The 26,828-nt window shown below is 35.0% G+C and overlaps 2 protein-coding genes across 2 annotated transcripts; one reads left to right on the top strand and one right to left on the bottom strand.

Moving 5' to 3' along the window:
- Positions 1-1,757: 1,757 nt before the first annotated feature.
- LOC135836907 (uncharacterized) lies at positions 1,758-4,105 on the bottom strand. Its single transcript, XM_065351978.1, has one exon. It carries the CDS (start codon positions 3,700-3,702, stop codon positions 1,828-1,830), a length of 1,875 nt encoding a protein of 624 aa, XP_065208050.1. The 5' UTR covers positions 3,703-4,105; the 3' UTR covers positions 1,758-1,827.
- Positions 4,106-14,276: 10,171 nt separating this feature from the next.
- Positions 14,277-18,289, top strand: LOC135836906 (uncharacterized). The gene is made up of 4 exons (XM_065351977.1): positions 14,277-14,693; positions 14,777-15,141; positions 17,839-17,957; positions 18,042-18,289. Exons 1-4 carry the CDS (start codon positions 14,594-14,596, stop codon positions 18,097-18,099), a joined length of 642 nt encoding a protein of 213 aa, XP_065208049.1. The 5' UTR covers positions 14,277-14,593; the 3' UTR covers positions 18,100-18,289.
- Positions 18,290-26,828: the final 8,539 nt, after the last annotated feature.

Below are 26,828 nucleotides of genomic sequence, written 5' to 3'. Positions count from 1 at the left end.
TGACTAAGGCGACTTTCACAATTAGCCCTTCGGTTGTTTTACAGGTAATTATTCAAGTAAGTAAGTAGGTACATAAATCACAGGTATTTTTTTGGTAAATTACAATTATTTTTTAATAGGTAAATTACGGGTAATTTGTTGTTAAGTCACCAGTAGGTCATTTTTAGTAAATGAGACCTATTGGTAGGTAAGATGGTAAACTTTGGCAAATAACTCCATGGCCATTTTCAGCATCTAAATGTTTTGTAGGTAATTTAGCAATTTTTGGTTACTTTAGGAAAACTTGAAAAAAATTAAAAATTATGCCAGATATAAAAGTTTAGTAAAATGTGGTCGTTTTTGAAGTCTTATATTCAAGGGTTTGGAAAAAATCAACGAATTGCTAAATTCATGCCAAACTTTCAAGAATTATTTTCTAACATACAGGGTGTCCCAACTTGTGGTGATACAGTAGTACTCGGCGAGACGAACTCAATTCGTTATGTACACAAGTAGTCTATTTTGTGGATTCAAGGAGCCACGTGCTCCGCAAAACTAGAAATTCACTAATATTGAAAGGTTCATCAAAAATAAGAAAATGTTTGAATCATTCAAACAATGCCCAAAACCCATAGTACTCCAGTGGACAAACAGAAAATGTTATTCTGACAAATTGCCTATCTTCGAAATTGAAGGGGCAAACTTGATTCAAAATTTCCAAATTTGACTTGACCTAGATTTTGAAAATTTTTAATTTTTAGATCGTGTTTGCGCCTTTAACTTTGAAGATAGACAATTTGTCATAATAACTTTTTTTGTTTATCCATTCGAGTACTATGGGTTATTGAAGTCATTTCATTGGTGCAGACATTTTCTTACTATCTGTGAATTTGAGAAGTTACACCATTTTTGGGCAAAAATTGACCAATTTTGAAAAATTTTCCAAAATGAGAAAATGTTTGGATTATTTAGGTCACTCCAGTAACTCATAGAATTTGAGTAGACGTACAAAAAAAGTTATTATGACAAATTGTCTATCTTCAAAATTGAATGCGCAAACACGATTTGAAAATTCAAAATTTTCAAAATCATAGGGCAAGTCAAATTTGGAAATTTTGAATCAAGTTTGCCCCTTCAATTTCGAAGATGGGCAATTTGTCATAATAACATTTTCTGTTTGTCCACTTGAGTAGTCGAGTACTATGGGTTTTGAGCATCGTTTGAATGATTCAAACATTTTCTTATTTTTGATGAACCTTTCAAATATGTATTAGTGAATTTCTAGTTTTGCGGAGCACGTGGCTCCTTCAATTCACAAGATAGACTACTTGTGTACATAACGAATTTTGTTCATCTCGCCGAGTACCATCACCACACGCCAGCTTTCCGATCGAAGTTGGGACACCCGGTATACTTATCGTCAGACTGTTGAGAATTTAAGAAAACCCCTGTAAAGTTTCCAATAATGTTATTTCATTATGAAGTTCAATGTAAAAAATATATCCGTGATTCAGAACTTCGTTTTTTATTCAATTTTCTAAAATGTTTTTTGGATTCCAAATTCAGGTAAATTAAAGTAGCCAGGATCAGGACCAACTAGATACTATTTTAGTTGGACTTAAAATAATTGAGATTATTTTTAAATTTAAAAAATTTATTCACCCACTACGAGTACGCTTATTTAGCAACAGATACTCACTTTTCTGTCTCGATACATTATTTTACCTTCAACGTTTCAAATTTTTTAATCAACGTGGACATTGTTGAAAACCCAAAAATAATACTCGAATAAAATATTTATTTATATTTGTAATCGGTTAGTTTAAAATGTCATTGGACTAAAAATTATCAATCCAAAATTTCAACATCATACTGTACGTTTGAGTGAACTCTACTTAAAGCTATACCTATTTTAACAAGATGAAATTTACTATAATTTCCATGTTTGATATCATATTTTAAGCTTTTAACATGCTGCAGGGTTGCATTAGCCTCTGATGTCAAATTTTCCACATTTTCTGTGACCTTAAATCCTATAAAAATAATATTACGAATATGATCCACTTTAGGTTCCAAAAAAGCCACCGTTTCATTAGCAGAGGGAAACGTCTGAAACTGAAATTCATATTTCAACGATACCGAATCGATCAGCATCAGCATAAGATCATTATGGCAAAGTTCAAGTTCACTTTGTTTAATCTGATAGAATTTTTCAATGCCAAAGATGGTGTTTTGGAAATTCGTCTTGAACCCTTCCATCAAATTAATAGGTAAAAACCGCATGCAATTGTAGATATCCGCCACAACCACGAATAATTTATTTTTCACTCTGTCGTTGATTTTTTTCGCGTAAAATTCTTTGATTTCTCTATTAGGTATGATTAATTTGTATGTAGGCTTATCATTTGGATACACTTCAGCGACCGGATTCAAGTAACCGAAATACAATAGTAAACTTAACAAAGACGTTGACGTACTGCAATTAAGGTAGTCTACCGAGGGATCAATTGCACTAATGATACCAAAACCCATAAATAAATCTCTGATTGGTTTCAGCCAAGTATCAGTCGAGAGTTGTTTTTCAACACAAGCGGGAGAAGGGGCAACTGATGACCAGTAAGGGAAAGCGTTTTCTTTCAGGATGATATGATCTAGAACAGACCACGGATTGTAGACGATATGACGACCGTGATTGTATCCTTTGTATAGATCTTTTATTTCTTGACGATCGGTTAAGGATTTAGTTCGGTTCATCAGGTCATCGACCTCATTTTGAGTAAATCCGTAAAACTCGGAGAACGGACCATCGAGTAAGGTGTATTCGGTGAAATTATTCAAATTCGAAGTAACATGCGAATGAGCTTCGGTTAATGGCAACGAGCCCGTGAATATTGCTTTTCTCAAGTACGGATTGTCATTGAAAGTGCGACAGAATAACTCTCTGAGTAGACTCGAGACGTTTAAATATTCGGGCGATTGCTTTGGAATGATCATACGTAAAATGAACGGAGTATCGTAATCGTTAACTAAAATGAATACTTTTTGATTGAAATGTTTGAAAAGCAACTCGCTCGCGAATCGTAAACTGTCCAGGAGATCTTCTCTGGTAATATTTTTCGCGAAATATCTTCGTAATTTTTCTTTCACAAGGTCATTGTCACTTATACTTTGATTTCCAGCTTCAGAATATCTTCGCAAATAAGCGTGACTCTCGAACACGCCGTCAACAACGTTTTTCAAACAATCTTCCATTTCTGGATAAGAACAGTACTTTGTGTAGCACAAATCAACCCATATAACGGGGTATTTCCCTTGATGTTCCATGGCATCGCTGACGTTGGATATTTTCAAAGGCTGTAGGTTTTTCACTTCGCCATCCGATGATTGGAGTTCTCCTCCTGAGAACAATTTACGATGGATTTTCTGGTCTTCGGGTAGGGCGACTCCTTCTGAGTCGACTTCAATTTGGAGAAATGTTCGTATCATATCTAAATTAAAATTTTTACCCCATCGAGGTGGTCTAATTATTGAGACTATTGAATTTTCATCTTGTAGCAATTCTTTTATCATCAGACTTTTATCCACGAGGTATTCGGGTTGCTCGAGGACGAAATGAGTAAAATTATTACTAGGGGACACTAAAACCGCGTGAATTACTGAGGAATATTTCAGTAAAGTATAAATGAGAGTTGTGACGAATATTCTTAGAATGTTGAGCTCCATTAAGCCCACTGAGCGAAATATAAAATCAAAATACCTATTTATGGAGGATTATTCAGATGGCTATGAAATGATTGGGCGATTTCCATTCGATGCCGAGTTCACAGGATTGTTTCCATTGGTCATTTTTTGTAATGCACAGCTGATATTTGAACGGGATTATCTCAATTCAGACCAAATTGAAGTCCTTTCATGGGTAATTAATAATCAAACAAAACACACGTACCTACCTACTTCATCTAAGGGAATTAAAATCACTTGTAAGTAGGTAAGGTACCTACATTTATTCATTACACACGTTGGAAATTTTTCTCCACATTTTTATATTACTTACATGATTGTTTGAATAATGCTTTTAACGCTGAGAAAATTCAGATTATAGTGAAGCACGTACTCTTATAATCATTTCTGAATTTCTATGATTAGACCCATCGATGTTTTTTTTTTCATCTTAACTTATTAATGATTTTTATCATCTTCAGATAAGCCCTTTTATCAAAAAAAAAAAGCAGTCATTTGAGACATAATTTTTTAATCACATCAATGCTGCTTCCCTTATCTTGAAAAGGAGAATTTGCGTGAAATAATTAAAACCTTGACCCCCCCCCCACCAAAAAAACTATAAAAAACCAAAAGTAAATTCCATCTTATTTCGAATTGGATTTTTTAAATTTTCGAGCATTGTTGGCAAAATTGGTCTTGTAACCGTAACGTATCGAAAAGTGTTCGGTAACTTTTGTTTTTTATTTTAAATAAAAATAAATTTCGTTTACGTAAAATCGCGTAATGTAAATACGTGGCTATTTAGTCGAGTTAAATTGTTAGAAATTTCGTTGAAATTGTTGGCTATCAAATATGTATTCGATTGTTCGTTGTAATCGTTATGTTTCGTAAATTGTCGCGTTTAATATTGATTTTGTCTTCGTAATGTAAAGTAGTTCGAGCTTTTGCTCCAGTCTAATTTTTGTTTTGGTTCATCGATCCATTCTCGGGTCAATGACCGAATAAAATAAATATTTCTTTATTTTATTAAAGTTGTCATTCTGTTTGTCGTATGTACGACGAAATTAATATTCTGTTTAGTCAGGAGTTATCGTTATTGTTCGATTCTCCGTACATGGTAGCGTGAGCGAGGTTGGTGAAACGCTCTGTAGTTCGACGACGACGTATTTGGTATCCTGTGTGGATTCGTTCGTCAAAGTATCCGGCTTGTGTAGCTGTTTGTTTTTGGTTCGTGGTGTTCGACGAAGTAAATGTCGACAGTCCTGTCCTATTTGCGGTCAGGAAAATCGGTCAACGTAGACGACGACGACAGTAGTGTAGATAAGCGTAAATCGAGCGCCGAGTTTCGTGGTTTTTCTGAAAAGGAAAAACCAGAACAAAGTATACCGAAGTCGAAAGGTAAAAGTAAAGTAACGTTACAGCACGTATCCGAGTCATCCGGCGATTCGGAAGCTGGTCCAAGTTCAGCAGGTTTTGGTGATTCGACATCCGACGATCCGACGATCCCTGTTGATCCCGTTCCTCCTCCGTCTAATCCGTCATCCGGTCCTCCACCTCCTCCACCTCCTGGTCCATCCGACGACGAGTCCGAAGGTAGTGAAAGTAGCGACGACGACGACGAGTCCGACGAAGTAGCTGTAGAATCCGATTCGAGTAGTTCATCTGGTAGTATGTTCGGTGCCGGTGATAATCGTGTAATGGAGTCGATGGTCTTTCGCGGTACGGGCTTCGTGTCCTGGAAAAGAAAAATCAAGGTTATTCTTGCGGCCAAAGGACTTCAAACCGCGATTCTCGAAGTAAATATGTTATCACCGCGTAAAAAAGCGAAAGCTCTCGAAATTTTAATTAGGCACGTAGCTGAGAACGTTTTCCGACTGGTCAAGGAGACAGAGGACCCGTACGTATTCTGGACGGAGCTCAACTCCTTGTACCAGGCGGAAAACCAAGCAGCAATTATCGACTGTCGAACTCGTATTTCGAAGATTGTCATCGATATGTACAAAGGTCCGAAGGAGTTCTTGGAGGCATTTTATACGTTAGTCAACGATATGGAGAGTTTGGACGTGAAGTTGACTCCATCGGAAATCTATACGTATCTGATCAACGCGTTAGGCAACTCGCCTAAGTACGAGTCAGTGCGTATGACTGCTCGAGGACTAGTTCACGTCACAGCTGGAGACCCAAATCCAAAAGTGATTTCGTCATTGCTTTTGAGTTTGGAAGATGCCTCGAAGAACTCCTCGACTTCGAAGAGTTCGACAAGTACCGGTTCAGCAATGGCCGCATCCGATCAATCCGGTAATAAAAATAATAATAGTCGTAATCGTAATCGTAATAAGTCGCGTAATCGTAGTTCGAACTCGTCCGGTAATTCGTCGAACGGTAACGGTGATCGTAGTGGTAATAATGGCTTCGTACAAGCCAAAGATTGTACCTGCTATAAGTGTCATAAACGGGGCCATATGGCCAAGTCTTGTCGATCCGCCGGAGGGAACTTTAGGAACGATACCAACCCTCGGGGAAGTATCGTTTGCTATCGTTGCAATCTGACTGGGCATATCGGTCGAAATTGTCCTCAGAACGGTGATTCGTCGCGTAATAATGGTGGTAACGGTTCGTCGAGTGGTACATCGGGTACGTCTGGTCCGTCAGGTTCGTCCGGTTCTGCAGGTCCTCGTCCGTCTATTGCGTTAGGTCTTTATTCATCGACACCTGAAAAAAAGGAAAATTTTTCGTTAGATGAAGGTCGTAGGTGTAATATCGTAGATGAATTCGTGAAAGATAGGTTCGGTCGTAGTAGTTTCGGAGACAGTGTCGCGATATCTAATTTCGGTACATCGCGTAACGTGAATATCGGGTCGAACTATTTTTTAGGCGACTCGACTGCTTTGAATCTCGGTGAAGAAAACGCGTACGTCGAAACAAACGACGACGACGGCGTTGATTTCATCACGTTTGTCGTCGATAGTGGTGCGACGTCGCATTTTCTGAAGCATCCAGGGATATTGCACGATGAGAGGAAAGTTCAGGAAACTTTACAATCCGCTCATCGGGAAGTATCCCTGATGAAAGAAGGAGTTGGTCGATTGAGAGTTTTAGCCGATGACGGAAACGTCTATTGGTTAAATGAAGTATTTTTCGTACCTACTCTTTCATTTAGTCTTCTGTCTGTGTCGAAAATCGTAGCGAACGGTTATCGTTTCTTCTTCGACGAAGATCCTCGTTTGGTCGATCCTGCGGGAAATTTAGTGTCTAGATTAGTACTTAACGATAATGGATTGTATACGATTCAGTTTATGATTAATATACCTCCTATGTTGTACTCTTGTTCTGATTATTCATCTGCGTTGATTTCTAATGATGTTAGTGACTCGACAAATGTAGGTAATGCTTCGACGACGATAGGTAATGATTCTGGAATTGGAAACTTGAATGTTTCAAGTGTAGGTATAGGTAATACCAGTACGAGCAGTGACAGTGATGTAAATCTGAAAAATAAAAAACAGATAAATAAATTGAAAGGTGAAGGTGACATCTGGCATCGTAGGTTGGCTCATACGAGCAAGACGGTACTAGATAAGATTCCTGAGTTACGTGGATGTGATTGCCCACCTTTCAATCAGTGTCAAATTTGCTGTAAAGCAAAACAAAAGAAACATACCTATGATTCAAGTAGGTACAGGTATCCGAACCCGCTCGATCTTGTTCATATTGACGTAATGGGTCCTATTACAGAAGGACTAGAAGGCTAGCGATATTTGATTGGCTTCGTAGATGATTGTACGAGATGGGGAGTAACGTTTGGAATGAGAAGTAAAGCCGAAGTAGGTACCTACCTAAAAAAGTATGTCAATATTAGTGAAACGTTGTGGAATACGAAAGTAAAGCGTATCAGGTGCGATAACGCTAGTGAATTTATCGGAGGTACCTTTAAAGAGTTTGTCGACGAAAAGGGCATATCTATGCAGAACAGTGAGCCGTATGAGAAGCAGCATAATGGCACCGTCGAACGTTTCTTTCGAACCATCCAAGAAAAAATGCGAGCTCTGTTGTATGAAGGAGGTTTAACGAATAAATTCTGGCTTTACGCTGCATACACAGCGAACTACGTGTACAATCGTTTACCGCATTCTGCCTTGAACGATTTGTCACCGTACGAGCTGTGGAATCGTAGAAAGCCGGATTTATCGAGAGTGAGATTGTTTGGAAGCGTTGCACGAGTTCTGGTACCGCCTGAAAAGAGAAAGAAAACCGATGAGAAGTCGATAGATATGGTGTTGTTAGGTTTTACAGAGACAGGTTATGTATTGTACGATGTTTTACGAAATAAATTCACAAATTCGAGTTGCGTAGAAGTTGATGAAACGCCTAAGATACACGATATCATCAACGATCATTTGTTAAAAACATCGGTAACAGTTAGTGTTAGCGACGTAGAGATCGTACCTACGTTTCAAAGTGAAATACGTAGTTCAGTGGAGCCAGCTCCTGGGTGCTCATCTTGGGTAAACCCAGATGAGTTGAGCGAAGCCGAACGTAGCGGTGAAATTCACGTTGATCGTAGTATGATTGATACTTCAGCTACCGACGATCGATCCGACGATTTTGCTGATTTTGCATTGGCTAGCATCGATGATTTATCGTACGAACAAGCTCTGAATGGTCCAGAAGCGAAGTACTGGAAGGTAGCGATCGACGAAGAGTTAAAGGCGATGAAAGTAAAAGACGTTTGGTATCCGGTATCTGAAAGTAGCGTAAAAGGTGAAAATTACTCGAAGGTAGACAGTAAGTGGGTTTTGAAGAAAAAAATCAACTCGAATGGTGGGGTGAAGTATAAAGCGCGATTGGTTTTACGTGGTTTTAAAGATAGTCATTTTTACGAGTCAGATGAAATATACACGCCAACCCCAAACCAACCGATCATTCGATCGATGCTAAATCTTGCGGTAGTAAATCGTTGGCAATTACGCCAATTGGATGTTAGCACAGCATTCTTGAACGGTGACATTAATCGAAATGTCATGTTCAATCCACCTAAAGGGACTAACGAAGAGAAAGGAGTAGTATACGTTTTGAAGAGATCGTTATACGGTCTCAAAACAAGTCCGAAGTCCTGGAACGCTAAGCTAAACTCGTACCTATTGTCGTTGGGTTTTTCCAGAAGCAAAGTAGATCCATGTGTTTACTATGATTCGGAAAATCCGCTTCGGTGTGTGTTCGTAGTCTACATCGACGATTTTCTTATCACAGGATGCGATGATCGTCTTATCGAGTGGTTGGTTAAGAGTCTGAATGAACGTTTTGGAATTAGAGACCTGGAACAATGCAAGAAGTTTATCGGCATGGAAATTAGTCGTAGTAAAAATCAGTTAGAAATTCATCAGAATTCTTACATAGAACAGTTAGTTAGTGAATACGGGCTGTCTAATTCGAACAATATCTCAACTCCAATCGAACCGAACTTGAAGATAACTAATCTCAAGCTCGATAAAAGTTATGAAACCAAAGTGCGTGGTCTCTTAGGAAGTTTAAGTTACATAGCAAGGGGAACACGTCCTGATATTGCTTTTGCTGTAAACTTTCTAAGCAGATACCAGCACTTGGCAAATAAGGAGCTGTTCGAATACAGCAAGCGTATATTAAGGTATTTACGTAGTACGTTAAACGTGAAACTTACCTGCGTAATACCTGAATTCGTCGATAAACACTCTGTAAGAGTTTACGTAGATTCAGATTTCGCTGGTGATTGTTTAGATAGGAAGTCAACGTCTGGAATTTTCATATTGCACTATGGCAATGTAATTGACTGGGTAGTCAAGAAACAAAATTGCGTGAGTCTTTCGTCGTGTGAGGCTGAATATGTCGCGTTAAGTGCGTCTGGAAAGGAAGTCTTGGCTTGGCGAAATTTGTTCGTTGAATTAGAAGTTCGTATTGACACCGTTCCGGTGTATTGCGATTCTAACGCAGCGATTGCCGTAGCGAATACGGTCGAATCAAAACGTACCAGACATATAGATGTCAGTTATCACCATATTCGCGATCTGATTCTTAAAAATGTGATCTATCTACAGAAAGTTTCATCGATAGATCAACTGGCTGATTTATTAACGAAAGCCACTACCCGTACGGTGTTCGAACGTTTGTGTAAAATATTATATCGCGTTTAATAATTGTGTTCGAGTCGATTTTAAGTAGAATTTAAGTTAAAATTTTGTTGTAAAAATATTTTTAATCGTAGTGTTTACAAACACCGGTAATGATAAGAAGCAACAAGTTTTACGTTTTATTAAGTGGTACGCGTGTTAGGGAAAATATTTTTATGGTGGGGTGTTGGCAAAATTGGTCTTGTAACCGTAACGTATCGAAAAGTGTTCGGTAACTTTTGTTTTTTATTTTAAATAAAAATAAATTTCGTTTACGTAAAATCGCGTAATGTAAATACGTGGCTATTTAGTCGAGTTAAATTGTTAGAAATTTCGTTGAAATTGTTGGCTATCAAATATGTATTCGATTGTTCGTTGTAATCGTTATGTTTCGTAAATTGTCGCGTTTAATATTGATTTTGTCTTCGTAATGTAAAGTAGTTCGAGCTTTTGCTCCAGTCTAATTTTTGTTTTGGTTCATCGATCCATTCTCGGGTCAATGACCGAATAAAATAAATATTTCTTTATTTTATTAAAGTTGTCATTCTGTTTGTCGTATGTACGATGAAATTAATATTCTGTTTAGTCAGGAGTTATCGTTATTGTTCGATTCTCCGTACAAGCATTCATTGATTTGTCAATTTTTTTTAACAATTTCAATAAGCAATGGACAATTGGACATTTTTTTTACAATGGACCATCCCATGCCAAATCGGCGGATTTTTGCACGAGGGGTCCTCGATTTTTTTCAAAATCAGATCATGTTTGGGCCATTCCACGTCAATTGGACCAAGAAGTGGTAGGGGGGTTCGGCGATTTTTTTGAAATTTTTCCTGTGGAAAGACCTTCCGAAGGGATGACCAATGGCGCAAATCGCAGCCCTCTAGCCCATTTTTAAAGGCTGCCAAGGGGTGTCAAAGTTTTTAGTGAACCTAAAAAATCATCCATTTCAGTAGTGGGTTACTCGATAACCGAGATACCTACCAAAATGGAACTTTTCCCCATAGTTAGGGATTTTGAATGGCTTTTTGGTGATATCATAACAATCAGTGTTGCCACTTTTTTTCGTACAAAAAATTAGCTCAAAAAGTTTCGAAACGTAGTTTACATATCGTTCCGACTCTCAAAAATTCTGAAAAAAATGTATTATGGACAACTTTTCAAGCTGAACAACATATCAAAAAATTGAGATGGTAACATGTTGCAAAGTCGATTTTAAAAAATTCGAACTTTGCGAAAAAATGCGATTTTTTTATTTAAAACATGAAAAGAAGTTTTGATTGGTAAAGTTGGCCCATTTGACCCCTATTTTCACGTATCTGTTGAAAAAGTTGGAAAAACGCTTTCATCCGATGAAATGAACTCATCACAAAAAAATAAAAATTCGAAAAGATTCAAAAAATGAACGAATTTTTATTTTTTTGTTGTGAGTGTAATTTTTAACATTTTTTTTCATGAAATACGCCAGAAAGAGGTCAAAATAAGACAACTGAATAACTTTGAACATTTTTTGATGTTTGAAATCGAAAATTGAATTTTTTCGAATTTTGAGTTTTTGTGAGGAGTTTATTTCATCGAGTGAAAGGGGTTTTTCAACTTTTTCAACAGATACGTACAAATAGGGGTCAAATGGGCCAACTTCAAGACAAGACAAGACATTTATTTTTAAAGTGCTTACAACACAATAATATTTTGGTTTTAAAAGCACTTATACTATTTTTTGAAAAATTAAACTAGAACTTCTTTTCATGTTTTAAATCAAAAAATCGTATTTTTTCGCAAAATTTAAATTTTTTAAAATCGACTTTGCAACATGTTACCATCCCTATTTTTTGATATGTTGTTCAGCATGAAAAGTTGTCCATAATATATTTTTTTCAGGATTTTTGAGAGTCGGAACGATATATGAAAACTACGTTTCGAAACTTTTTAAGCTAATTTTTTGTACGAAAAAAAGTGGCAACACTGATTGTTATGATATCACCAAAAAACCTTTCAAAACCCCTAACTCTGGGAAAAAGTTCCATTTTGGTAGGTATCGCGGTTATCGAGTAACCCACTGCTGAAATGGATGATATTTTAGGTTCACTGAAAACTTTGACACCCCCTGGCTGCCTTTAAAAATGAGCTAGAGGGCTGCGATTTGCGCCATTGGTCATCCCTTCGGAAGGCCTTTCCACAGGAAAAATTTCAAAAAAATCGTCGAACCCCCCCCCTACCAGTTCTTGGTCCAATTGACGTGGAATGACCCGTTTAGAAGTCATCCAACGATGACGAATGATGCAAACCGGACATTTTTTTCGATTTTTTTATGGCGGAGCTGTGAGGCTTCAAAGTTCTCCAAAATGGCCAAAAATGAAAAATTTAATTTCAGTTGCAAATTGCACCGTTAGAAGGTACTAGGTAGCTAGGTACGTGGTATGAAATTTTGAACTCGTTTTCAAATTGTAGTACGTACTTTGAGAGGGTAATCGACGAATTATGTGAAAATCAGAGTTGCCACCCTCAAAAACCTAAAAATGGATTTAAAAACTTATAAAATTTAAATATAATTACGATGTCTGCGAGTAAAAATTCTGAAAAAAACTCTCAGTTTTAGCTTTTTTCGGGTAGAATAACATATCAAACAATTTTGTACTGGCATTTTTTTCATTTTTTGAGAAAAAAAATTACAAGTTTTACACTTGTTGCAAAAGTACTATCAGAAACTTAAAAAATGAAAATTTTTGCATTTTTGAGATTTTTTACCAATATGTAGACGAACAAGTGAAAAAAATCCCCCTACCCTCCAATTTGTCGACGAATTGACGAGAAATACCATTTTTCGTGCAATAATTTCAAGAGTGAAACATATTGAAAAAATTTCACCGCTGCTGTTTTAAATAAAAGCAGAAACCTAAAAAATGAATATTTTTGCATTTTAAAAATATTTGACCGATGTGTACTTAGACGGACATGTGAAAAATCCTCCCCTCCCCCTAACTTGTCAGTGAATTTACTAGGGGTAAAACTGGGTCAAGTGGAACGATTTTTACTTGACCGAAAATAAAATTGTGACAACCTGTTTTAACTTTGAGACCCCGTAAACATTTGGTTGTGTAGTCCCATCCTTCGCCTCATGGAGAGAACTCCAATTTGATATGTTTACAAACTTTTCTACAGTGAAAAATAATCTAGACAGGAATAAGATTCGAAATTAGCACTTTGAGGCAATTTTTGAGATCACAAATGTTCGTGTCAAGAGAAAACTATTGAACCGATATGAGTCAAATTTTGTATGTATAGTAATGTAGGAAAATTGGCGTGTTATTTCGAAATATAATGCCATTTTAAACATTTTGACCTCCTTTTTCTTGATTTGAAAATTTCTTTCTCCCTTAACCCCCCCCCCAAATAAATATTTTTCGTTGTACCATAGAAATGGGTCATTTACATCATTGCTACTGTGCAAGATCTCAAGTAAATCGGTTCATTTGGAGAAGCTGTATAGCCTTGTCAACAGAAATTTCAGCATGAAAATGCATCGTCAATTCGTTGACAAATTGCGAAGAAGGGAAATTTTTTTCAAATGTTCATTTAACATCTTTCTACACATTGGTAAAATACCTCAAAAATGCAAAAATTTTCATTTTTTAGGGTTCTTATGGTATTTTTGCAATAAGTGCCAAACTTGTAATTTTTTTTCTCGAAAATGAAAAAAAAAAAAAAAAAATGCCAGTACAATTTTTTGATGTTATTCTACACGAAAAGGACTACAACCGAGAATTTTTTCAGAATTTTTACTCGCGGAAATCGTGGTTATATTTAAATTATAAGTTTTTAAATCAATTTTTTTAGGTTTTTGAAAGTGGCAACACTGATTTTGACGTTATTCGTCAATTACCATCTCAAAGTACTACAATTTTGAAAAAAAAAGTTCAAAATTCTATACCACGCACAACCGGAGCAATTTGCAACTGAAATTTTTCCATTTTCGGGCATTTTGGAGATCTTTGAAGCCCCACAGCTCCGTCAAAAGGAATCGAAAAAATGTCCGGTTTGCGTCATTCGTCATCGTTTGATGACCTCTAAACATGATCTAATTTTGGAAAAAATTGAAGACTCCTCGTTCAAAAATACGCCGATTTGGCATGGAATGACCCATGACCCATTACTTGAGCGATTAATATTATATTTCAACATTTTGTTTTGTGTTACAGAAAATCATGCGTTTTTGGTGGATGGTTTTATAGTTTATAGTCGTCATTTTAGTTTACGTTTTCAGGAAACTCCAAATAATGAGAAGAGAGCGATGGAAGATGTGGTCAAGAATGGTCAAACGATGAAACGACTCATAGTTTTAGCGTTCTTTTGATTCATGTAGGTAGGCTAGGTACCTATTTTGTTATTGGTATTGGTACGCGTGTAACGTAGATTGAGACTTTGAGAGTTGCGTTCAGCTGTTTTATGAATAGTTTCTCGTTGCTCGTATAATTGTTGTATGTTGTGAGACATTTTGGCGAACGATTCATTATTTTCTATCGAAATGTGCAATGTGGATTTGTGATTAGTTGAGTGTTGCGTTGCCATAAATAAAATAATTGAACGTTTTTCGAGTATTAGGAGTTCTGTTTTGTCTGTCACCAAGTCCCTTTGTTGACTGTAATTATAATTATTCGTATTTGGATATTTTGATTTGGTTAATCAAATCCATTACTTGATAGATTATATTATTGCGAACTCTTGTCAAGTAAAATAATTTTTTGACTATGTCGTTTTACGTGGAGGAAGAATGTTATCGTGAAATGTATGCCGCGGCGATTAATCTCTTGTACGGAATGCCATTCAACACGAGGTTCCCAGACCAATGTATTTCGTTTGACATTTATTGTATAATAGATTAGATAGAGATGTCTTTGCTAATTCAGTGAATGGTTTTCGTCGTTTTTTAGGTGAAGAAATGGATGCTCCAGCCACCGAACCCTTAGCGCATCCGTATGACGTTGCATCGAAATACATTCTGAATTCCATGGAACGTACTAAATGTACTGATCCTTTAACCAATTTTACTTGGTACTCGATGCTCTTCTTCAATACGAAGAAATTTGCTGTAGCTCTGACCTGCGAAGACGCGGTCAAGATGTTGAGAAACGCTCCAGACGGAGAGGATGGTTATTATGTGATGGCAGAAAATACCTTTCTTAAATGCTTCAGTGTTGATCGCACGTATACCAGATATCATATTGCTATGGGAGGCCAAGTTTACGAAGCTATCGTTCAGCTATTTGGAGTAGAAGAGATCAGTATGCAAATTAAAGTAAGCGTTGTTCTCCAATAATGTTTAATATGATTTTAGCTGACAAGCGAACCTCTTGAGGTGTCCGCTTCCGATTTGAACGGGACCGTGATTTTTGCAAATAGCATGGTCTAAAACCCCCACAACCAAATTTTCAGCTGTCCAACTTCATATCTCGGTATTTGGCGAACGTTTGAACATTCAAAATTGCCTGTTTTTTGTGATTTATGCTTTTTTGAAAAAAAAGTACGTACCTGATCAGTAAAAATGCTCAAAATAAGTCTTAAAACTGATATTAATTCTCCGAATCTAAATTTCACAATTTCCAGCCATTCTGGAGTCTCCAGCGTGATTTTTCAATTTCTACAGAGTTTTGAATTTGCTCCAGAAGGCGTGAATATGAAGTTGGGCGACTAAAAATCGAGTTGTGCATTATATTCGACCTATTTAACCGAGTTTATTCACATTTAAGTCGATTCTGGAGGGAATACCTCAAGAGTGATTTTTTTGACCACCTTTTTAGTGTGCGTAGCACACTATTGGTTTCGCTTTGAGAAATGAAATTTCATTATACATGAATGTTCTCTTAAACTATCCAACCGTTTTTTGTACCTATTGGACACCATTTGAGAATCATTAAGGCGGAGGGAATAGATTAATTTTCATTCAATTCGGATGGGTAATTGCTGAGTAATTGCAATTTTAGTTCATTATTTTAATGCATTAAATCCTAAAAAAGGGAAAAGGGGACTTGTAGAACACCTGCCGCTCATTGTACCCTGCTATACCCCCAGTCTATTCCATCACCAGCTGTGTTTTATTGTACCCTGTTACACCCCCGGTCTGTTAGCTGTAAATTCCAAGTGGGCGTGGTTTGGTGGGGCGTTTACCAAACAAATATATTATTTTAATGCCCTAACCCTCGTAGAAAAGTTGTGGCTGAGTGGTTAGGGCATGTAGGTAGGAATAGGATATTTATAGGGACCCAGGTTCGAATCCCCGTGAGGTAAGTAGGTAGGTGACGGATTTTTCGTATGAAAATTGGGTAGGTAAATGCTTTGGAGTTACTATGTAGTAGTACATGGTAATGGGGCAAAAATGATGCTGAAACTGAGTTATGAATTATGATATCATTTGCTAACTAAAAATTCATTTCATTAATTTTTTGTCTACCTATAGCCATAAGTATAAAGTAAGAATTACCTTGACATGAATAATTTTTAACTTTTTACTTATAATTTAAAAATTACTTCAAAATGAGTAATTAAACTAATTTTTGTACAATTGAAACATGTAATTTTTATTATCATGATTTAGTAAAAATTATTAAAACAAAATGATTTTTACTATTGGTACCTATAGCAAAATTTATTAAAATGATAAGTTTTACTATACGATTACAGTAAAAATTATTGAATGGGATCTGGTACTTAATTGTGCTAAATACCAGTATTTAGTTAAATTTTTTTGTAAAAATTACCCATATTTTTTTCGTGTAATTTAGAGGCAATGCAAATTCTTAACATATTTTATAAGATTTAATTCTTAATTTAGAATAAAAAGCAAGTTCTGAAAATTGGTTTGAAAATTTATAAATTTGAAGACAATGGAAATTCTAAAAAAAATAATATGAAAATTTGTATTTAGAGATGCTGAGAATTCCAAAAATTGATTAAAAGTTCTGTAAGTTGCAGATAATGTGAACTTGAAAATTATATGAAATAAGTATTGTAATATTTATGAAGAAGATGAGAATTTTGAAAAATTGGAGGCAATGTGAATTCCAAAAATTGAGTAAACGTTTTACAATTTGTGGACAATATGAACTTGAAAATTGAATTTGAAATTTTTTAATTTAAAGACAATAAGAATTCTGAAAAATTATTCAAGATTTGACTATTTAGAGGCAATGTGAATTCTAAAAATTGATTGCAAATTTCCTAACTCAGCAGCAATGCAAAATTCTGAAAATTTATTGAAAACTTTATGAAATTGTAGCGATGGGGAATTCGGGAAATCGATTTGAAATTTTGCAAATTTTAAAACAATGCAAACTATGAAAAACAACTAGAAATTTCTTAATTTAGAAGCAATACAAGCTTATAAATTATTCTGAAATACCTATTGTAATTTGGAAAATATGAAAACACTGAAAAACAATTATTATTTTGATTTTTGAAGCAGTGAGAGTTTCAAAAATTCTCATCACTGTGACATGGTTGATTCACTTATGCACTACCTAGATGTAATAACTGTTATAGCTGTAGAAAAGGCAGCTAGCTACGCACACTTTGCAGCTAAGCTTTGCTTAGCTGTCTAGTTTCATATGTAATTACCTAATAAAAATATCCAAAATATCAAAAGTTCCTCGTGGAAATTTTCTAAATTTGAGCGAATCGCTGTATTTAATCCAGAACTAACCCCCCACCCCCCCGGGAGACGAATTTCGCCATTTCCAGCTGATCTGGAGCCTCCACCGTGATTTTCAATTTCTCCAGAATTTTGAATTTGCTCCAGAAGGCGTGAGTATGAAGCTGGGCAGCAAATGTTCAAGAAATTTACATAAGTAATGATGTATGTATGACCTAATTCATTAAATTTTTCAAACTTGAAACGGACATCAGTCCCGTTCGCCCGTTCAAATCAGAGACGGACACCTCAAGAGGTTCCCTTGTAAGCGTATTTTACATTAGTATACATAATATTATTTTTTTTTAGCATTTCAGTCAACATTGCAAGTTTAAAACGCAGAATTTAAATCGCGACCAGTTCCGAAAGATAGAGATGAGTACGATAAGATGGTTTGTGGACCATTTGAGTAGTGAATTCAGAGAACCGTTAGTATACTTATCAAGTATTATGTTGTAGATGTAATGAAAAAAAAATGGATAAAAAACTAATAGCAATTATTGATTTTTTAGGTTAGCGTGTGCACTTCAAGATGAAGCGCCTTCAGCTAGTGAGGAAGACTCGAGGTGAAGTTCTTTGCATTGCAATACCGCTATAGCTCCTAATAAAGTACCTACGTATAATTTTTACACCATCGATTCCGGTATTTCCAGTAGTTCAAACTAATCAACCGGCCATCAAGCAAACAAAGAAAACTGGCGACGAAAAATACTGGTGGTAGAATTTGTAATGCAGCTAATAAAAATTTCCTATGAAGTGATCTAATATACCTCTTTTTGAGTGAGCTCGGATTCTTTTTATGGAGGAACTTAACTTATCTACTCGCACATAGACATTTTTTTCAAATCTTTAAAAGTAAAAAAAAACTCGATTTTTTCCAAGTTTTCAGAAGTCAGGATCTTGAAATTCAGCGAAAGAAGTCATGAATATGAAAACAAGCAAGGTCGCAGCCTCGCAGGTGACCTTGCAACAGGGCTCCCCAGATTTGGACCGGCCAGCTAGATTTGATGCGATCAATTGACCATTTTTTTAAAATTTATTTTTGACTAGTTTTAAAATTCGAGTATTAAACACGATGAGAAAGATGAAAAAATTAGAAGAAATTACACTGACCCCTGAGTGTGTACCTAATTTAGTTTGTAGAAAAAGAAATTGAGGTGATGAATTTCCAATATTGGAATTAATTAACGTACTGTTAACCGCCATGTAGGTATTCTTCTCTTTACTTAGCCATACCGGGATATAAATATTTTTGAACTCCATGTTGATTGTTGAAACATAGAGTTACGACGACGAATGACTAAAAAAGAATTTCTGTACCATTGGCGTATTGCATTTGCAGTTGTTCAGTTTCAAGCTGCGTTGTATGTAGGTACTATTGATATTATAAATGACGCAGAGAAAATGAAACACAAGCGTAACATTGAAGGAAAACAATGAATCAAGAATGTTTAGAAACATTTTCTGAAGAAACGCGAGGTAAACATTCACACAAGACTAAGTAATTCAAATCCAAGGTACTATGAACTGTACCTATAGGTAGGTATTACATACGTTAGGAAATAATTGCATAACAAGGTAGCATGATCTGTCTCAAAGTCTTGAGAATTCGTATAGGATGCCACTCAGCCACTGTCTTCGAATAATTCATTTGAATTTTTTCAGCTGCAAAAATTCTACATTTAGGAGAATTCTCGTCATTTTCAAAAATTTAGGGACACATAAACTCTCTCAAATGGGCTTCTACGAGACGAAAGGGCAAAAGTAGTGTCAATGCAGTGATGAAAATGAAATGGAAAAAAAAATGACTAAAATACAGATTTCAAAATTTTGGGGCATTCAAACCCTTCATGAGTCAAATTTACAAATCAGTAAGAGTCATTGCATTGGTCGGATTTTTGTGACTCAAAATTTTAGAAAAGTACAGCCCTTTTTTATAGCTTTTTTCATAAAAGGCTCAAAAATAATTCCTTCGAGTTCACAACAAAATCCAGGTAGCTACAATTTTAGGCAACGAGATATTTGAAAATTGAAGATGTCATAACAAAAAGGGGTATATATGACACATATGTCCTTTTTGAGACGAATCCATATTGTTATTCTTCAGACCTTCCTCTATCATATGAGACCACCCCCACTTCACAAAGTCGAAAAACCAGTGAGATATCGCCATTTTAAAACTGTAAAGTCGATGAAAAATTTACTTTTTCAGAGATAATGGGTTACTCATGGTCGATTTTGTGTTGTCAACCATTATTTACCCGGTTTAAATCCAAAAATTTGCTCAAAAACATTTTTAAATCAATAAAAAAAATTTTAAAAAAATTGGCCAAAAATACTTGTATTTTTTTTTTTTTTTTTTTACTCAACATAACGATCTTTTTTCAGAGATAATGGGTTAACCAAAATAAAAATTGGCCAATTTTTCGCTTCAAAAAGGACATATAATTCAAAATGTTTGAGCGCTTACCGCTAACACACAGTTTCTTCCAGACTGATGGTGGATAGCATTTCATATAGTTAGATAGTGAGAAAATAAGATAAAATCGTCACCATGTTCAAATATGAACATTTCTAAACTTCACAAGCACTCAAACTTTCAAACAGTTTTTTCTCAAAATACAACTTTCACACATATGTCCTTTTTGCTATGACGTCTTCAATTGATGAAATGACTTACAAAATTTTGGAGCATGGGGGCATTCTCTCCTTCCCATAACAATTATCATAAGTCTCTCATGTTCCAACTCTACACATAATTCGATTTAATTTTATTATTTACTAGCAAAAAATTAGTACTTGATCAAAAGGTTTTCTTTAGTTCTCAAAAATTTTAAGGCACATGTATTTTCTCTTCCTTCAATGGACCCTTACGAAATCCTACTCATTTCTCAATGTTCAACTTGTATGAATTATCAAATTTAATATAAGGCCAAAAAATCAACGATGGTCAGAGTATACTTATAGGTACCTATCTACCTAGATGATTTTTTTCTACTTTGGCCTCATGGAGCAAGTACGCGTAGGTACTTTTTAGTTTTTGAAGCAAAAACATTTCTTGGAAAAATTTAATTTTCTTTGAAAAATAATAATCTTTAAATTTTTTTGTGAAAAATCAATTTTGAAGATTACAGAAATTTTAGCTGCGATGTTTTTGAAATATGCTACCTATTTGAAAAAATTATATTTTTGTTGAAAATGGAGGCAGGGGGGGTCTTCGTTGGGGGGGGGGATTTCCTATTTTATTTTCTATTATGAAGGAATTTTGAAAACTGCTCGTATGTATAGGTGGAGGTACCCCCTTATCACCTGCCCATACCTTTTTTCTAATTGCTGGAGGTCTGTCTCAGTTCTCAACAAAATTTATTGAAAGTTCACTCCTATATTTAAAAACATTTGGATAAGGATGAAATTCTGGAAAATCATCAATTATTTTCACAAATATAAAACATGACAGATTCGAATTCGATGAAAATACTCGAGCACAAAGTCATGTTTATAATAATTTATGGCACGATTCGTTTACAATGTGCGGTAATTAAATCGAGAATTCGAAAAACATAACGTAATGTTATGTTTGTGTGGAGCATGGTTTGAATTTATAACGATAGAGAGCGTTAATAAGCTGAGAAATTATCTTCAGACATGTGTAAGCCCCCGCCAATTTCGCTGCTACAAATTCTGTCAAGCTCCCCCTCACCCGTCACTATCACGAATTTTTCAATCGTCTTCTCTCGAGATATGTTTATTACGTAAATGCGGAGAAAAATTAACATTTTCTAGATACCCGCAAAAGAGGAAAAATGACGTTAATCGACGTTTCAAATGCATAACCTTCCGATTGTATAATGAGTTTTCCGATATAATGAGGAAAATTTTAATAATTTATGGGTCACATTGTGCAGAGCATATAAATTTGAGTCGAATAAAAATGAATATAGATGGATTGATTGATGTCATCGTTTTTTCTTATCAGATATTTTGATTTCGAAATCGAGGAGAAAATAATGAGACAAATATTTTGTAACTCTGCTATAGCGATTAGGGAGGTCAATGTGACTGAAAATTTGCGCCTTTGAATATAGGTACCTAGTACCTACCAGTAAGTATAGTAAGTATACTGTACTCGGCTAGTACGATAGATATGTATGTACACAGTATACTATAAGAAGAGACAGTTTTAAAATACAAGTCCAGCCGGGAACTAGGAATGGTGCCAATTTTGGCGCGTTTTACTAAACACACACGAACACGTAGTTAATAGGGCGACTTATTTATAGACGTAATGCGAGGTTAGTAACGGGGTTCACTGCGTGATTTTTAAAAATCTCTTTTCTTTTTCTTTTCTGTTTTCTTTCTTTTTCTAATCATCGTCATCAAACAATTCGAGATTCGAGAATAATTCGCGCAGTCTTGGTATTTGTATTTTTTCATTTGTAAAGCACGCGAGGTATGCGTATCTAATGGTCTTTTTTGGACAGGTTCCGTGTACATTCGAAATGGTTCAATGATTTGAATTTTGAAGATGAACGAATGTGATACGAGATTTCAAAGAGAAAGTATGGGAAATTCAGAATGAGTGATCAAAACTTGGAAAGCTCAAAATTTAATCTTCAAGATGAAAGCTGGGTTCGAAAGTTGCAAGCTACAATTTAAAAATTTGAAAAAATTTCAACAAATCCTCCTTTCACCCTCTTGAAACTTCAATTTCTCAAAAGCTCATAAATTCGACTGAAATTCAAAAAATTTGAAAATAAAGCAACAAACATATTGATTTTGAACCTTTCCTCCCAAAAAATTAAAAATCTCTTAGGACTCTTCAATTTCCTCTATTAGATTATTTTCAAAAAAATGTTCAATTATGAAAATGTGGTGTAAAATGTTGATTTTCACTAATTTAAGGTGGCTCATCAGTTCGGATAGTTGTTTATTTTTTAGATCCGACCCCTCAGTGATCTTTCAGTCACGCAGATTATCTGTTATGAGAAGGTTAGCGCTGGAGATATAGTTTTTTCCTTTCTCCTCTTCAACTTTTCGAGTTCCTTTATTGAACCAAAATGAGGAACTCGATTTAAGATTACAAGATGTACTAACATATATAATTATGTCAAAAGTGAATTCAGCAGGTACCATCAGAAATCTTGTATTTTAAATTCGAATGCAGTAAATTTTGAAATTTCTTAGTCTTACACCTCCCTTCAGTTCATTTTCCCTTCTATGTTTTACTCAAAATAATTTCAAAAATTTATTCAGCTCCATTAAAACCTCACACCATGATTCCAGCATGATCACATTGAAAATTTCGATTTTAACTTCCTCCTTCCCTCCCTCGCCCTTTCTTTCTTGAACAAAATTGTGATTTTAGCCCTCTTATTTTTTCTTTCCAGCCTCAAAAAGTGCATTTATATAAAAAGTACTTTTAATAAGTGATTTAAATGTTTTTTCTAGATGTTTCGACCCATAGACCCCTTTGTATATTCCTTTTGATCATGAAAAAAGTGGATTTCTGGATTTTCTTTTTCAACAGTTTTCAAACGTGTGTGATTAATCGAACCAGTGCCGGTGATAGGATTTTTCGTGGGGGGAGGGGGGGGGAATAATTGAATCCAAACCAAGTAATTTTGTCACCTCAATTTTTTTTGCATTAGGATCAATATTTTGCGAGATTTCAGCGACATTTTTAATAACTTAGAGGAGGGAGACTTGGACCCATTAGGTACAGGGAGAAGCATGGAGGGATTGATTCAAAACAATACGAAACATGAAAACCTTTGATAAGAATTCACGTCCAAATCTTTGAAAATTTTAATCCTCCAACAGAAAGCCTCCTCACCTCATTCGAAAAAATTTAAAGAATCAATCCAAAAACTTACCATTCATGCCACAGAATTTTTCTAAATGATTCTCTTTTCAAGAAGTTATGTTTTCCAGTCTCTTAAACATATTTTTCAAACTTTTTGGATGGACCCTTTAAAAGTTGAAAAAAATCAAGAAAATGGAATTAGCTAAATCAAATTTGGTGATTTTTTTTGTTGAAAATTTCCCATTTCTATGTCAGAATAAAACGTCCTCCCTCCCTACAATGTATTTCCCTCGCACGGAAATCTCAAAAAAATTATAGGAAAAAAATTAAAAATCAAAAATTGAACCCGATAAAAATTGTTTGCAAATTTTTTATTTTTGATCAAACCCCCTCCAAATTGCTATGGGGATGAAAAGTGGGATTTTTCTTGAAAAGGAGCTCAACTGAAATAAATTATTGATAGAAAAAAGAACTTAAAGAAGGAAATTTTTACAGACTTCAATTTTTTATTAAAAATGTCGTCATTAGAAGTTTTCTTCTGAAGCCCAAATCTACCTTACTTTCTAAATTTGAAACAGTGAAATTTCACTGTTTCAAATTTAGAGAGCAGGGGGGGGGGCATTTCCCCCAGGCATGGTATCTAACAGAATTTTTTTTGAAAAAAATCAACACTTTTTTACTACTTTTCTTCAACCAAATTTTTAGAAAGCTTCTCACTCAACCCCCCCCCCCTCACGCTCAAAAAATTGAGAAAATCAAATTTTTCACAGGAAAATTTCCAAAAAAAAAATGAAATTGGAAGAAAATTTGTATGCAAAGTATTTCTCAACTTCAATCAATTTTTTCAATAATTCGATGGTTTTTGCTGCGTGTTTGAATTTTTTCATTTTTTCACTACCTTTTTGACAAAATTTACTACTTTTTCACTACTCTCAATACCCATATTTAAATTCACAACATTTTCACCACTTTCACCACCTGTTAGATACCCTGCATTTTGAAAAAAAAAACAGGACGCTTGAGTCAATTTGGACGATTTTTAGACCACTTTTTAAAATTTTGAAATTTCCAAAATACACCCGAAGGCTCCAGAACAGCCTGAAAACCACCTCCAATCGACTTAGCATATTAAAAATGGGGTACTAAGTAAATTTCATTTCAACAACTCAACTGTGTGAAATGTTGTGGAAATTTCTATTTTCAAAAATCTGTTTGGGTGCTTCAGAACTACCACTCAAAATAGTTCGAAACCGTTTCCAATCGATTTGGAGGGTCGAAAACAGGAAACACCAAATTTCGGCTCTCTTGGTCTATTTGGTGAAATTTTGATTTTTTTTCCATTTTTGACCCAAGTTTGGTTTTTCAAAAATTCATTAAAAATCAAAACCATTTGTAAACTCAAAAATTTCATCTACTGTTTCCAAATTGGTATTCGGGAAATCAGATCATCTCAATTGAAACGTGATGGAAAATTATTTCAACTGATTTTCAAATTCCATGATTTTAGATTTTTTTAAAAAATTTGATTTGCCATTGAAACTAAAAAGTCATAGGTGTAGAAGTGACTTATGCAACTTTTCTCATAGGGATTATAAAATTACTTACTTATTTTCATACATGAATTTATATTCTATCCTTTTTGGAAGGAAATTTGTACTCACCTGAAACAAAAAAAAATTAAGGTGGATTAATTAGTTATAAAATTATTGATCAATCAACAGATAGGTATGTGAAATAATAATGGTCGAAGGCCAAAGTAAAAATTCTGACCATCTCGACGTTTAATAAAGAGACAGAAATGAATATTCACATAAAAATGGTAAAATTGATTGTGAAAATCACTCAAAAATATCAAAAATTGATGGACCATCAGAAAAAACGACCAAAATTTGAGAAAATGCCTCATTAGGATGAAATTTTTCACAGACTGCTTAGATTACTTATTGAAAAATACCAAGAACTAATTGGAAATTCTTAAAATTGAATGATGATTTGTCAATAAAATGCAGAAAGTGTCATAAAATTAATTGTCCAATTGACCCCCCCCCCACCATAATTGAAAATTACCAGAAGTTGATCTAGGTAAGTATCTGATGGATTTTTTTTTTGTTGAAAAAATCACTACCTTCTTTTAACCTTTTCAGAAAGCTCTCCTCTCGACCCCCCTTTCCTGCACACACAAAAAAAAAAACTAACGAAGTCAAATTTTTCACAAGAAAATTTCCCCTAAAAAATTGAAATTGGAAGAAAATTTCTAGGTGAAGTAATTTTTTATTTTAATCAAAATTATAAAGAAAAAATTCTCTCCTACTCATATTTCCTAGCTTTCCAAGCAGATACAGCTTACCATATTTTTTTACGATGATATTATAGATATATAGCGCTCGAGAGCCATTAAATTACCACATTTCCATAATAGAAAATCGGTCGATAAGTCACCTATAACGATGTCTTTATAAATGTATGCATATGACATCGTAATAATATACGTAACGTACGAGTACCTCTACCTACCAATATATAATATTGGCGAATTCGACACACATCGGTAAATATTTAAAGTGCGTGTGGAAAATTTTGGTAAAATGATTGATTATCTTTATTTGCTCATCGTATACATACGTATTATGTACGAGTATATGTTCAGGTACCTACGATACGAGCTTTTATAGTACTTAGGTACTATACGTTTAAAAGTATGAAGATGTTAATAAAACGTATTGGGAGCCCTTTTACATTAATGTTCCTATTTCAATAGGTAGGTAGACAGGTACATATCTCGAGCGGAATTTCTTTTTTAATTTTTCTGCATCGTATAAAAGCTCTCTCTCTCTCAAAAAAAAAAAAAAGAAAAGAAAAAAAGCCTTAACGTATATTCTTCGCATGTGTACGATGCCTATCACACATATAGGTGGTTTGTTTTTTCGTCAATCTAAAAATACTTCAACGTAGAGTAAGCCAGCTGTAAAAAGTACGCCGTATTCGGATTGTGTATACGAGTTATAGGGCTCGATGGCGAGTTAATTCTTTTATTTATACCTACGTTACATGGTTATTTAAACGTCAAGTCAAGACAATAACGTAACTGTCACGTTGGAAAAAATTTTCGTCAGGGATATTGCACCATATTCAGCATGGTGACGACTGTAGGTAGGCAAAGGTAGCATCGCATCGTACACATCGCCATCGCGTGTACACGATTGAGACGTATCCACCGCACATCAACCCCCTTTGCGATCTCAAGTACCACAGCAGTCTTGGTATGGTAGGTAATCACACCGACAATATATACGAGTATACGACGCAAACAGCAGGAAATACGTTTGAAAAAAAATTCCAAGCTAACCCTTTTCTTCTGCCCATTCCCTTCGGTAAATTCCGGTCATCGCGGTATGGGTAAATATACCCGACTTGTGTACACAAATTATACTACAGATAGCGCCTGAACGTTTTTCTAAACGCATCCTCACGCACACAACAGAAAAATACCTCCTCG

This window comes from Planococcus citri, chromosome 2, assembly GCF_950023065.1.
Source record: "Planococcus citri chromosome 2, ihPlaCitr1.1, whole genome shotgun sequence".
Lineage (NCBI taxonomy): Eukaryota > Metazoa > Arthropoda > Insecta > Hemiptera > Pseudococcidae > Planococcus > Planococcus citri.
Note: the sequence above shows the minus strand (reverse complement) of the source record. Positions and strands in the feature narration are given on the sequence as shown.

Coding starts and splice junctions, on each gene's coding strand:
- LOC135836907 (XM_065351978.1), bottom strand. CDS start 3,702: ATGGAGCTCAACATTCTAAGAATATTCGTCACAACTCTCATTTATACT.
- LOC135836906 (XM_065351977.1), top strand. CDS start 14,594: ATGTCGTTTTACGTGGAGGAAGAATGTTATCGTGAAATGTATGCCGCG. Junction 14,694..14,776: donor CACGAGGTTCCCAGACCAAT/GTATTTCGTTTG, acceptor GTCGTTTTTTAG/GTGAAGAAATGGATGCTCCA. Junction 15,142..17,838: donor AGATCAGTATGCAAATTAAA/GTAAGCGTTGTT, acceptor ATTTTTTTTTAG/CATTTCAGTCAACATTGCAA.